Source organism: Anthonomus grandis, chromosome 12 (genome assembly GCF_022605725.1).
Source record: "Anthonomus grandis grandis chromosome 12, icAntGran1.3, whole genome shotgun sequence".
In the NCBI taxonomy this organism is placed as follows: domain Eukaryota; kingdom Metazoa; phylum Arthropoda; class Insecta; order Coleoptera; family Curculionidae; genus Anthonomus; species Anthonomus grandis.
Window position 1 is genome coordinate 20815830 of NC_065557.1, and position 15615 is coordinate 20831444.

Here is a 15615-nt window from a genome sequence, read left to right on the forward strand (position 1 = left end):
GTGGAGATGGAGTAGTACATTTTCTTTTAGCCACCCCCGACGTTGTATTTTACAAATCCATTGAGCCCGGAGAAAATAGAGAAACTGGACAATATATTGGGCAACAATTCGTTAATGTTATTAATGATGTTGGAAGCGCAAATGTTTTGTTAATAGTCACAGATAATGCTAGCGATATGAGAGTTGCATGGAATATGGTCAGATCTGAGTTTCCTCACATCTTTACGATCGGATGTGTTGCTCACGGGCTCAGTTTATTAGCAAAAGACATTATGAGGATTCCTCGGCTATCCGATTTAAGAAATAAGGCTAAAACGGTTGTAAACATTAAAAACAAACGAGTCTCCTTTGCAGTATTTCGCAAAAAACAAAAAGAAAAGTATGGAAATAAAGCCGTTGCTTGATTTAAAAATGCCAAATCCAACCAGATTTGCAGGAGACGAGATTCTTTTCAGCTCCTTAAAACTTAACAAAGCTCCCTTACAAGAAACTGTAATTTCGGAAGACGTCAAAATAGAAGATTCAGTACAAAGAGAAATCCTTGGCGATACGTTCTGGCAAGATATTACTATAGCAGGAGAACTTCTGAAGCCTATTGCCAGGGGTATAAAAGTTTTAGAGGGAGATTCTCCTAATTTATCACTTGTTCCAAGAGTGTTAATGGACATAGAAGTTCAAACAATCAATAGCCTAAAAAGGCATTCATCATTAATAAATAGCAGTACTTCAAATACTATACTGAAACAAGTAGCAAAAAGAATTGACTTTTGCTGTAAGAATCTACACAAGGCCGCTTATTTTGTAGATCCTCGATTTAGAGGAGAGGGTCTTTCAGGCGAGGATTGCCTGGACTGCCTTGAAGTTATTAAACATATTTTAAATCATATTGATCTACCAGCTGATAAGGTGATTGCCTGCCAACGCGGCTATGTATAAATCAAAATCAGGGTTTTATGGAAGACCAATTTTGTGGGAAGTTGCAAGTCAAAAAGATTGTGATCCAGTATCATGGTGGAAAGGTCTCTGTGCAAACCAACTACTGCAACCAATAGCAACTCGGTTACTACAATTAATCCCATCATCGGCAGCCTCTGAAAGAAACTGGTCAACATATCAACTTATTCATTCAAAAAAAAGAAATCGATTGTTAGGTAAACGAGTGGAAAAATTAGTAGCCGTTAGAAGCAACCTGTACTCGATGAGAACATCGAAAAAAAATGTTCAATACGAAGATTGCCTGTATTACTTACAAATGGAGGCCGCTTCTTTGGTCATCGATTATGATAATGATGACCAATTACTCTGTCAATATACCACAAACGAGGCCCCTAATCTTGAATATTCATTTCTTTTTAATCAGATTCAGAACTAGAATCTAGTTTTGAATGTTCTGATTCTGATGAATCTTCATAATTTAATTAATTTACTTATTTCTTATTTTTGGTTGTAGTTCCTGTTGTGATTCTCTCTACAGTGCATTTTAAGTTTTTGTTTTTTGTATTTTGTCGTTTGTTGCTCTTGTTTTGTAGAGTTTAATTAAAAAAAATGAATTTTTCCTTTTTTTGGTTTTTTTCAACACTTCCGAAATAAAACAGGAAAAAAAAAACGGTTTTTTTCCGGGCTGTTAAAACACTACTTGCTAGCTAGTAGCGCAGCGTTCAAATTTGTTTGATATTTTCGCGCGTATTAGGTTACTTCGTATTGAGTTTTGGAGAAGTAGAATTAAAATAAGCTTCCAAACCAGCGACATGTGTAGCAAGTATCCGAAGTACTCTCTGCCTTCCTCTCCGATACCAGCTTAATGTGGACTTACAGCGCGGCCATCAAGAGATCGCATGATTTCTCGAACGAGCATACCCGAAGGCACCCGCAACACAAACACACGACACGAGACGTTTCGGAGTAGTTGTAAGTGTACGGGAGAAAATAGATCCCTCCGCGCTTATATTTTTCCCAAACTTACTTGATGCAGCAAAAAATATATTTCTCAGACGATTCCGTAGTGGTCACGGGCGTACCAAAATCATTTATACTCAATTTAAATTTAATAAATATATTATTAAGTAAATAACTTACGATTCAATATTTTTTCGGTATTGAAATAATATATCTCATAAGTTTAATAATAAATAATGGCGCGCTGGGAAAAATACTTAAATCTTCGATTTTGTATTTCTGTAATAAGTCGATTTTGCTTATTTTTTAGTTTTTTTATGCAACAATTTTTATTATATTAATTATAATTATTTGTTTTTGGGTATAATATAAACGCTAAAGCAAAATATAATTAAAATGTTTGCAGGTATTTAATAATTATATCAAAGCATTTAAAACAACCTCCGCAGTTTTTTACAAATAAGAAACATGAAGTTCAAAATAGGAATAAAATTTAATTATTTATGTATGTATGTGGTACATACATTTACATATTTTTAACAAAAATGAGCTTTAATAAAGAATATAATCATTTTTTACCATAATTTACAAATCAGAAGAAATTAAATGAAATGAATCTCAATAATCGATGCGAATTTATTATTTGTTTTAATAGGGCCAGCAACAGATTTTGATTTTTTCGTGGAAACAAAACTAGATACGAGTAAGGCTCAAGAGGCAAGAAAGTTACATTATTGATCGCCTAATCTAAAAAAATATTAAATTGTCAAAAAAGCGGTGGTGTACCATAATTTTACCTATAAGTATCAAGTAGGTAGCGCCCTGAAATGCCACTGAAATTAATAAATTTATTTTATTCCCACCAAAGGAGACGACATTATGACGACAAATAAGCCTACCAAATTTTATTTAAATCGGCTGAAGGATTTTGAATAATTGATAAAAAACCGATTTTATTAAAAAACTTTTACACTCTGTATCTAGAAAACGAAACAAGTTAGGACACACGTTTATATGAAAAAAAGGTCCTATTTTTGGCTGGTAAATACGCCCTTGAAATCTTTGCACTCAATTTTAAATCACCCTGTATATTCTTAATATAATTAAATATTCATTTTCCTTTTTTATTACATGTTTAACACAATTTCTCCATACATTTTGTGTAGTTCACTAATGACTGCGAATATTGTCGATCACTACCGCACTTAATGTTGGACAATTATTGCACTTTCTTAAGCGTTTTTTAATAGTTCCCCACACCATTTCAATTGGATTGAATACGCAGTAATACAGTGGCAATCTTAATACTGTATGTGATCCACCAATATTGTCAACTACGTATTCGTTTTTTAAATTATGTCTCTTAATAATGGTTAATAAATTTTTTTTTATGGGTATCTTTTCTGGGATTTCCATATTTTTAATTCTCATAAAAATTTAGTATATCCTGTTTTTTTGTCGTTGTATTAGGAATTTTGTTCAGGATTCTGGAGTGGTATGATGCGTTATCCATTACAATAACTGAATTTTCTGGAATATTAGGCACAAGTTGTTCAGAAAATCACTTTTCAAACAAATTCGCAGTCATGTCTTCGTGGTAATTACTGAGAAATATTTTTGGCTGATACAAAAAGTGCATTTTGTATAGAACCATCTTTATTACCAGCGTGCAAAATAATTCCCTTTTTTTCCCCTGGAACATGGATTATCTAAGACGCATTTTTTTCTAATTATCTACCCAACTATATTTTACCACATCAGTATCAAACCAAGTGTTCATAATGTTTTGATTCTCTATTTGATTTTATACTCCTTAGATACTCTTGTCCAACTTTTTGTGCCTAAATCCACATTCTATTAAAATGCCTCGACGTGCGTCTCCAAACTGTTGCATGAATAGTCGGGGTACATACTTAATTTATCACGAATTTTCTGATATTGGCACTAAATTTGCTTCGTAAAAATCGTAAACGATTCGCCGAATAACATCTTTAGTCTAATCGGCAACTTTACGGAACTTTTGGTTAACTTTTTCCGTTTTAAGGAATGATCTACAACATCTCCCGCTTTAATAATACGATATATTGTTGACATCGGAATTAAAGTTAATTGTTCAATACGCCTAGAGATAATTCTCTCTGACTGATCAGAATTTTCTTGTTTTAGACATTGAAACATGTTTAAAATTATTCTTTGGCATTGCACATGAAGATCTTTATGTTCTAATCCAAAACTCTCCGCAATTTCACTACTGCAAGTGTTCAAACCACCCCCCTCTGACGAAGTTTTATCCTTCTCCTCCACCTCTAATGGTCGCCAAAAAGCCATTATAATGAGTTAATACAATTAATTAATAAGAAAAACAAAGAAATATTAAACTCTTAAAACGAACTATAACCAAATAAGCACAAGTAACCATTAACAACGAAGTAATAAGAACCACTAAGGGAAAAATCGGAAAATAAATTTAGCCAGTTTAATAATTTCACCAGAAATGCGACTGCCACTGTTTCGGTATTAAAAATCAAAAATGCCCACATGCCACTTGCGTCCTAAACATTGATATTCCGGCTTAAAGAAGATGTATCATTTTTTATCCCGACCGATGCCGCCTTAGAACATTGAAAGGCTAGAATTAGTAAACAACAACTTTGTTTGAGTCCAACATGTGCACAGGGGCAAGAGGGGTGTTTTGTTTACAAACATATTTGCCGATTCTCTGTTGTCAAGTCGACGCAAATTTCCAACGGAGGAAATTTTTAGCTATATTTTAACAACCATTATAACGTTAATTTAATTTATTTGTGTTGTATTTTATAGGAAAATTTAAAATAAAAAGCATAAATACTACAATTAACCTATTTTAAGAATAAATATAATATCCTTAAGCAAAAAAAAAAAACAAAATTATTAACATTCTTATCCCTAAAACTGCTTCTAAAAAATTTGAAGCGACAACACCGGAGCTTAAGCGCCTGAGCCATACGCGTAGTGTCATCTGTCAAACGGCCTCTTTGTTTATTTTCGGGATTCGTGTATTTTCATTCATTTTTGGTTTAAAAAGGAAAAAGGCCATATTGTAGTGTTTTTTTAAATTGCTAGGATGGCAAAAACTTGTGTCGTTTGTGCCGCATCATGATAAAAAGGTGATTCCAGCCGATCTTTTCACAAGTAAGTACCGATACTTTCATAACATCACATCATGGGGTAACCATCATCATAAACGTAGAATAGGGGATCTTATAGATATAAACCTAATAAAAACTTGAATGTGAAAGTGTGCGTAAAATACCAAAATATTTATATTTTTAAATGTACCTATCTATATATAGTTATGTTTTTTTAATATAGACATTAGGTAGATAGATGAAATTACTATTTTTTATTGCCTTTAAAGAATTTTGAAATTTATTTAGATGTTGATATCTAGGTATGTATAGTTAATTTTGTCTTTCCCTAAAATTAGGTCGATAATTTTTTTTTTGTTTTACCATATTGCAACTTATAATAATATATATATAGTAATTGGCACCACATATTAATTTATTACTGTAATTTTTTTTGCTTTTTGATTAAATATCAAATACTTATTATAAATTGCCTAATATATGACCAAAGGGAACAATGGATTTCATTAATCGAAATCAACACAATTAAAAAAAATATATTTGTTCAGATCACATCCTTAGAAGTGATTTATTATATAAGGAAGATAATATTATCAGTAGCCGGACTTTATTAAAAAAATCAGCTCTACTTTAAAGGTAATTTTTTTTAAATATATTTTTCTAGTATAAAAAAATCGTCACAAAAAGTATTAGTGTTACTCATATAAGCTTTATTTATTTACCAAGTGATTTACCCTTCAAAGCTGCAAGGGTAGTTTTCCTGAAGAGTGCAAAAACTTCTTTAGCTTCCAAAATGGTATATAGTACAAACAGTGAAGCTAATATAGACAAGTATGGATAATTAAAATAAATTAATATTCTTGATACACCAAATTTTGTATAATTACAGATCTGATCATTCATCATTAACAATAACTGCATCTGAGATTAATAGTTATTGTGGGGTCTAGGTCAACAATTACTATTTCCCATCCAATCCGTTTTTGTTTAACTGCTACACATTCCCTGACTCTGCCAGGGAAAAGGTAAAAATACACTCAAAATAGACATCATTATAGCAAATTTAAAAATTATTGTTCAATTCTTTCTCTAAGTACAAATAAGACTTTTATGCCATGTATCATCTTATTCTATATATCTTATTTAAAAGTGATATAGTATTTTATTGTGTTATATTTGTAATTAAATGCAATTAATCAAATGTATGATATTTCAAAGATTCTTTATAATAACATACATTTTATTGATCAATTGGATTATCATAATACATTTTTTTAATTTTTTAATATTGGTAATACTATATTTTTATGTATATTACTCTAGGGTAAAATGAAAATGATATCCTGAGGACTTTTTAAAAGACTTGAGGACTTTGAGGACTTTGAGGACTTTCTAAATCACTTGTCACCAAATTATGGAAAAAAAAGAACAAAAAATTAAAATTCGAAGATTGCAACAAACAAATTTGCGCCAAAGAAATTGAATTAGATGTCTCAAGTTATTATTAAAATACTTAAGAAATATTACATATATTACATATTTTATTTGACTTGTAAAAGTACTTGTTTGTATATTACTACTAATAAACTATCTAATCTAATCTATTGTACGTCTTTATTCTTAGGTAAGCTTTGTTTTTTAGTATAAATTAATCTGATATAATAATTGGTATTAGGTATTATATAGGTCACTGTTAAATGTCTCAAAACCATTGTACAGGCTAAATACTCATAATAAAAATCTTATAACCTATAAAAAACCTGCAACTCCTTCACAATTTGAACCTCCTTGTAGTTTTAACTCTTTCCGCTGAAGCAATACTGTCCCTTTGAAAAGTCAGTACCATAGAAGTATATATTATGTGATTTAAAGTAAGTGATGTAAAACTGAATTTTGTATAATATAATAAAATTTTGCAAAATGTTAAAAATTTGTGTCTTAAAACATGATTTATTAAGAAATCTATAATATTATATTAATAAAATATTTTATTTCCATAAAAATGCTTTGACAAAAATGCTGCCTTTTATTAGGACCTTCCTCTAACGAAGTCCGTTAAAAAACACATAAATAGCTCATCAATGGTAATATTACTTATATTTGAACTCTATAATAATTAATAAAAATTTATCAGGTAAATATTTGTTGACGACGTCACTGGTAGAGAGTGCTTGTATCGGTGGCGTCAACAATGCGTTCGAGCGGCGTTGCGATGCCATTAACGTTTTCTCGTTGCTTCGTACTTTATTTTCATTTATTTAACGTATATTGACTTCGATATAGAGTATCTTATCAAATTTATTTTAAAAAAATGCTTGATATTTTATTAAAGGGGAGCAGTAGTATTGTTTTAAGTTTTCGGAAAAAACTGAAAACTTTTATGATATTATAAAGTGATTTTTGCCATTTCTCTATAAGTATTTGGCATCATTGTATCAGAGATGTTGCAAGCAAACAAACCTGCCCATAGTTCCACGGCATGCTACTTCTAGCCTTTCAATGTTCTAAGGATGCCGCCGTAAGCGCTCGCACTTGAAAAATTGGAATTTTGGATGCTTGCGGTGGATTTCTTCGTGCGGTGTCATATATATTTTTGAACTCTAAGTGTTTGACAGTAAAATTGCCTCAGATGTGAAGAAAACCTGAAAGCAAAATTTAAACTTACATATACAACATTTCTCGAACTAACAACGAGTTTTTTAAACTATAAATCACTTGTTCTTATTTTCGCATCAAGTATTGGTTAACTATTTAACTTTTTGTTATTTCAGTTTCTCCCTCTCCTACTACTCCAGTTAACCCTACAAGCGTGCCTCCTACCAGTTCAAGCTCAACAACTATTCCACCTACTACAACAACCCCTTCAACAACCCTTGCACCTACTTCCACGCAAAAGCCATCATCAACTTCAAGTCCGGCAACTACTACAACTACTGCATCTACTTCAGTGAAACCAACGATATCTCCTACTACACAGGTGCCGAGCTCCACCACTGCTCCCATCACTTCCACAGCTGCTCCACACCATGATTCTAGGAAGTTTGATGGACCTAGTTTTATGGGAGGTAAGTACTTACATCGAGCATATGCAGTGAGAACATAAAACTAGTCGTCTCCTTGTATCTTTTGAACGAATTATTCTAGTCAGATAAAATTTTAGAGTAAAGGATTGATTTCATGTCCTCACTCTATCATTATCAAGAGGTGAGTTGTTATTTTACCTTGTTCCCACTAATTTTTTTCACTTGGAAGTCAGAAAAATTACGGAGCCACGTTAACTGCGGTTTGGATTTTTTTTCAGCGGATTTGAAATCCTTAATTTTTTTTGTGAAGTGACATTTCTTCAGATTTTTAAAAGGCGCAGACCATAACAAATATTTGTTTATAAAGACGTTTTTCCACTACCGTGCGTAAAGTACTCACTTTACACACTTCCCAGGGTATATAAAGTTTCACTTTTTACGCACTAGTGCCTACATCAAAATCTCCTTTTTTTATTCATGGGAATTATCGACATCAAATATCGAATTATCGACAAGTTTCCCATTCATAAAAAAAGGATAATTTTACACACTTGTTACATAAATAACTAATTTCTACCACCGTGCGTAAAGTACTCACTTTACACATTCTATTAGAGTTTAAATTTTTACGCAGTAATATAATATAATGTAATTGAAACCTTCACTCGTAGATTTTTATATGTCTGCCTTATAAGTGCACTAAAATGAGATTTAAAATAAATTAGGCTTTGTAATTACTAAGGTTGGTAACGTCCCGATTTTGTTATCAATAAGTCCGGAGCCTGTGTATGGTTATTTATAAATGTCAATTACCAGTCATTGCCACGAATACCAGCTGTGCTTCATCATTCTGCAATTATCGCGGTGACAAGTAGGCACACCGCACGACGTCTTTGGAGACGCGTGGAAGGTCAGGGAATCTTACGGAACCATGGTCAGCCGAGTATTTAAGGATTCGCGTCAGCTCTGGGAGGCCAGTTAAGGTTCAGTGGGAAGTATTGGCGCGATATTTAAATCAGATATAAATAGCAGCATATGAATATTTCTAGTAGTCGGCAGTGATGGTGTTTAGTAGTGTAAGTGTGTAGATAAATCAGTTGACTATTTTTGTGCATTGTGTATTTTAATTCAAACGAACGGGTAAAAACGCTACATTGGTGTACAGTGTGAAGTGTGAATTGGACTCCAGTCAACATTAATGAAAAATAAATAATAGTAACTAAAATAAATCGGACTAAAGTGTATGAATATGCTAAAGCTGGTGGATTTAAAAGTTCGTCAGCCGGAAGAAAGGGACTGCGATTCGACGTTACTTAAGGAAGGCGATAAGAGTGTTTCGACTCCAGAAGAGAGCTTTGAGGACGATTTTAAATCTTTACTGTAGGAAGCACTGTAAACCATTTTTCATGAATAAAAATTTTAACCCTTCCTTGTATATACATTATTAACTGTCTTGTTAAAATTCATAAAAATAAAAATCAGATTTTCACTCTTATAAGACAAGAGGTGCACAACAAATACGTCCCCCTTATTTCAAACTACAAAAATCAAAGAATAATTTACTGCCCCTTAGTCTTTACAACAAATTACAATGTTCTACTCGCCAGCTATCTCCTAAAAAATTCAAAGTACTCATCAGAGATACTCTTTTAGAACACAACTTTTATTCTGTTGATGACTTTATAACCACGCCTCTGAATGAATGACAAATGTGCTCAGATCTTGACAGATTTTTGTTAAATTTTATTGTACTTTTTTATTACTATTATAACTTTGTTCAGCAACAGTATTTATGTTCTTGTTAAGATGTCATAACTTTGTATTTGTTTATATTTTTTTTGCCTATATTTATATGTTTTTATTTGTATTTGATTTTAAATTTGTGTAATGACTTCTAAGTATGTAATTTTTTTTTTCTTTAAATCTCTCAATTGTTATTGAACTGTATTTTTAACTTCTACATACACTGTTTTTCTTGGTTTAATTTTGTGACTTGTGTAAGACTGTAAGGTTACTCGCATCAATAAACTACTCTACTATATATATATGATGTATGTATATATATTTTGCTAGAAACGTTAACCTGGAAGCTAAATTGCTGGAAAATTCTGCAAAACTGGAAGAAAACTGTGCCACGCTAAGAGAAAATTATGACAGGTTGGAAGAAAAGATTTTAGAAAACAAGAAGGAATTAAAAGAAGAAATTCTTTTATTAATGGAGGAGAAATTCAAAACAAAATTGCACCATTGGATGTCAATCCTATCGATGAGCAGCTGCAAAAGAAAATGGGCATCTACCTGAGCTAGTAGATGCACTAACACGGGCCATTTTATTCGAAGCTGCCAAGAACATGAACAGAGGCCACGCTCATGTCCGGCAAATGATTCCAGGAGAGGACGACTTCGAGGAATCGGTTAAGCGAATCATTAGGGAGGTTAGTGAAGGGCGTAGCCGCCAGGACTGTAAGTTGGAGTGTTGGAAATGTGGCAAAGCAGGTCACATAAGAAGGCACTGTTCAGAAAGCTTTAGTTTCAGAGCCGCTAATCGGGAAAACTAAAGAAGGTCGATGTTAAGGGACCATCGTCGACCTGTATTTACCAAACCTCAATAAACACCGGCCAGGTTTACCGCGCAGTAGCATCATACCAACAGTATTCGCGCGGACACGTGTATGGATAGAACCTTCTTTTTTGGAATCTGCGCCTTTGGATACAGCTGCGACAAAGACAGTTATAAGACCCGACGTAGTAAAATCTGCAGCTAAGATTTCGCAATCAAAATGGCGTCTCCGAACAGCGACGGAAGATCGAGCAAAAGTCTATGGTGAAGCAAACATCACGTTCATCATAGGAAAAGCCACATTTAAAAATTTTGTGATAGTGACTGAGATTGAGGATGACATGATCATCGGGCTTGACGTAATAGATACCAAGGACTTAAGCGATTAAGTTAAGCGATTACAGTGTTCTAGTCTTACTTTCGGAGGAAACTTCGATACTGAGATCGTTTTTTGAGCGCTGCGTTGATTGCAAGACCACGGATGGTCAAATGGTCATGTTCGAACCTGGAATGCGCGACGAGGCTGTTGGTCGAGGGGTAGCAGTCAGAAAGAACCCTGTACGTGCTGAAAGGTGTATTTCAGTGAGGATAATGAATGTCAATCATTATCCTGTGTTGTTAAAGATGGACACTGCTTATTGCAGTTTCAGCAATACTTCAAACAGTTGCGTCTGTGGACATCAACTGGGAAGCCATTTCGAAAGAATTAGAAGAGCTGGTATTGTCGTCGGGCACCGGTTTAAAGCCAGACCGAAAAGAATGCTAAGGCATTTGATACGTAGATATCGAGACTTTCTTGATACTGGGAAGAAAGGCAGGACCAACGTAGTCCAGCATAAAATTAATACAGGAAATGCTTGTCCCATCCGGCAGACAGCTGGAAGACTACCACTGACCAAGGGAGAGGAGGCTGATAAGATTATTGATAGTATGTCCAAGGAAGGCTTTATAGAACCATCTAGCAGTTCATGGTCTTCATTAGTGGTACTGTTAAAAAACCGACCAGATTCTGCGTAGATTATCGGCAGCTTAATAATGTGACTGAAAAGGACAGCTATCCTCTTCCTCGTACTGATGACATCTTGGACACCGTGGCTAGATTGAAAATCATTTCACGTTCAACCTGAAAACTGTTCAAAAATGTCTTGTCTTTTAAACTTGTCGTTTAAACTTTCTGATCCTTTGTTTAACTTTCTCATCTTTTGCACTATTCTCGTATCTGTCACCGTTTTCGATTTATTGGTAAAAATAGCTAAAAATCAAATAAAAACGTTAAACATTAAGGGTAATTTAAAACAAACCAATTAATTATTTAATCGATTAAAAACAAATCAAGTTTCGCCTTATACCGCATTTAAATTTCTTGTTCGAAATTTGTATAAGGTACTGAAAAGAAAATTCGAAAAGTAAGATTGTAGTTGATTCAAGAAAATATAAAACTGTGTATGCGACCAACAATTTTGATATTTTATTATAGTAATCTTAAAAAATGATTGATGTATTATACCGACTTCCTCGTCACCTGTCAACACGTTGTTGTTCTTTGTCCCTTCCTTTCATTTCAAACCAGTTCTCAGACTTCTTCCCGGCGCTGCCTGCGCTGGGTCAGCTGGCACCGGATACTGGTGGCAGCTGAACCTATTCACGCCTCTAACCAGGCTGGATACATACATGGGAGAATCAGACTACAGTGTCTGTAATAAAGAACGTTTTTAAAAAACCCCTCACTCAGTATACATGCAAGAGAGCAAGGGCACAGAAAGTGTGTATATACACTTTATACTTAATAAATATATATATATATATATATATATATATATATATATATATATATATATATATATAAATAATATAAACGAAAGAAAATACGAGAAAAAAATTAAATTTTGCTGTCTTAGGTAATGACGACCATCCATTTTTTTCTTATTTTAGATTGTATTACCAACAACTGAAATATCTGCATGATATTAAAAGACCCTAAATTTGTATGTGATCATAAAATAATTTTAATTTTTTTATAATTATAGGAATCATATTAGCCCTGGGATTAGTAGCCATTGGCTTTGTTGCATTCAAGTTCTACAAGGCTCGTACGGAATTAAATTATCACACCCTTTAGACTCCAATATTATAAAATGGATAAAGGTGAGTTCAATGCGGGCATTTTTAAATGTAATTATTAAGTAAATATGACTATAAACTGTTATTTGGAATTGTCTTATAAGAAAATTTATCTATTATTTAAAACTCTAATCTAACATTTATAAACTAATGGTAACTATTTCGTTTTTTTGTAATAATTTGCTTGATGTTTAGCTATTATATAGTATAAAAGGTATCGTGCTTTAACACATAATGCTAAAGATAAGAAACACGTAATTCATATAAAATTTAATTTTTTAAGATATATGTTGTAAAATTTATTCAAATATGCTGTTTTTAATAGTTACCAAGTATCGACTAATTAACTGCTTATTTAGTAGTTACGCTTTATTTACTCTTATTACTTAAAAATTACAAACTTAACTCTTAAGAAAAAAGAAAATTACTCTTAAGATCGTAAATAACTATACTTAAAAAAGCAGAATATTTGAAAAAAAACTGCTTGAACATTTAAAACATACTGCACGTGCCTAATATCAAATACGTTTTATCTATTAAAAAAAAAAACAAGATGCTTTGGCATCAATTAACACTAATATAATTTTATCACCTAAATATGCAACAGGTTAAAAGTCAAATGCGTTACGTATGGTAGCAGTTTGTTTTGATCGTGTAGCTTATTCTACTTAATATACTAGCGGGTATTTTAGTTACATTGTCTAAAAATAATCATACCTTTTGATCCAGTTTGTGTATTTTTGAAATATTTTATGGTTTGTTTAAATATGTGTTTTGAATAATTTTATGATTAACATTTCTATTTTAGAAATATTAATAAAGCTTTCTCGAATTTTATATATTTTACCTTATCGAATATTATTTTAATTTCTGATATTGTATGTGATATTTTTTAGAACGTTATAGTGATATATCTTCGTATTTTTTCGATCTGGTTTGCATTTATACATTAAAAAATAACTAAAAAAATTATATGCACACATTTCTTTAATGTTAATATCGGTGATCAGTAAGGCTTAGTAACCATATAACTTCTTTTAAAAAAAGTATAACTTTTGTATAAAAATATTTGCTTTTGTCATACGTTTATACTTACTTTTGTTCTATTATTAAAGTTTAGATTTAATGATTCTGATTGAACTATCGGCAATGTATCAAAAACTTAATTTTATTATTCGTATGATATATGGGAGCAGTAACTTAACAATGATTAATTCTGTCCTTTGAAAGTGCTCTTAAGTAGGGGGTAGCTATTAATATGTTAGTTGAATTTTACATAAGCTGTGTAACTAGTCTCATAAAGTAAGTCGTAATTAATATAAGACTTCATTAGATACTTAAATCCCTAATGTATTGTTAAAATATAATATTCTAACAGATCATTATTAATATAAAACAAATTAATAAAAACCTCGAATATAATACTTCTGGCATCTAAATATAAAATGAGGTCTGTTCCAGTGTTATGAGTTAGTCATAAAATATGAATTTATAATAATATAAGTCAATATAATTTTTATCGTAGTAAGTTTTTTTGTAATTGTAGGTGTCATTCAAGAAAATGCGTTTATACATAAAATACTGTGTTAGATTCCTTATGAGATGTTAATAAAGTACATATATGCAATTTTCAAATGAAATAAACACCACTATTAAATTTGTAAGTAAAAGCTACGAATAACAAATTACCAATTGTTATTTTGTTGCATTTTGTGCTCTTGTACTTCGGTATATCTTATCAACGAATCTCAATACAATTTATCTAAAATTAGTATGTAAAATGTATTGAGTTAATAAAAAATTAACATACAATCTGATTGTGTAAAATTAACTTTTAAATATCTCTCGAAAAATCTATTATTCAAACATATGAAATGTAATGTTTAGTTTTGTACCATTTTATTTTAAATATATACGGTTATGATGTACACTTTGATTTTATTTATTTGAGGATATATATGTATTAATTCAAAGTGGCAAAACCCAATATTTGGAAATTCGTAGACCTGTTTAGCGTTGAAATATAGATCGAGCAATTAGTGAAATATCCCAAAGATTACTTTCTGCAGACGCTTTTAAAATATTGTTGAAGGCTACGTTGGCAATTTAGCCTTTTGGTAAAATTGTTTGTCTTTTTAATAACCAGTTTTTTATCAATTATATTTTTATACTGAACCTAAATCTAACAGTAATGATAATAACACTAACTGCCTGGTAAGAATATTCTTAATTATTTCTATCAATCTTTAAAATTTAACAATGAATACCTGCGATGCGCAAATTTGAACTTTGGGTCCGCTAATTTCAATAACCGTACCCTCCCGTGGAGCTGTACTAAAATTACAAAGTTGCCTGCTTGTGCTAGATTTCCTTGCTGTCTTGATAATGAGTGGAAAGAGTTGTAGAATGCAATAGCAAAGTGCAATTACAATGCAATCGGAAAGAAAATGAGTTGCGGAAGGAGAAAAGATCGGAACTGTGGATTCTGTTGCGGCTATTTTCACCTTGACTGGAGAAATGCATAAGATATAGGCTAATGCAGGAAGAAAAAACTTTAGCGGTAAAGATTTCCAAATAGGCCGTTATAATCGTACTTTGTTTATCCGCCTAGATAATCAGGATAATTAGGATTCGGCAGTTGATGGTTTTGGTTAGAGACCTTAAAACTGATCTTCGAAATTACAAGACCGGGCTAACTACGATAGATGATTAATATTTTATGAATTCGTAATTAATATTGATTGTATAAATCTGTTGGATTTGATCGTAGATTAAATCATCACTGTCATTTACACTGGTAATATAAGATGTAGAAGTGAAAATTTTGAACAGATTTGGGTAGAATTTAGGATTCAAAATATAAAAACACTCTTTGCTATTTACAGAT

The 15615-nt window shown here is 31.9% G+C and overlaps 1 protein-coding gene across 1 annotated transcript in view; it reads left to right on the top strand.

The window, feature by feature from the left end:
• The window catches only part of LOC126742974 (sialomucin core protein 24-like), a 30227-nt gene extending 15813 nt beyond the window's left edge, over positions 1–14414 (top strand). Inside the window, exons 3-4 of the mRNA XM_050449870.1 lie at positions 7796–8089; positions 12635–14414. Coding sequence (XP_050305827.1) covers positions 7796–8089; positions 12635–12726 — 386 coding nt within the window. The 3' untranslated portion in view covers positions 12727–14414. The remainder of the gene's footprint in view (positions 1–7795; positions 8090–12634) is intronic.
• The last annotated feature ends 1201 nt before the right edge of the window (positions 14415–15615 follow it).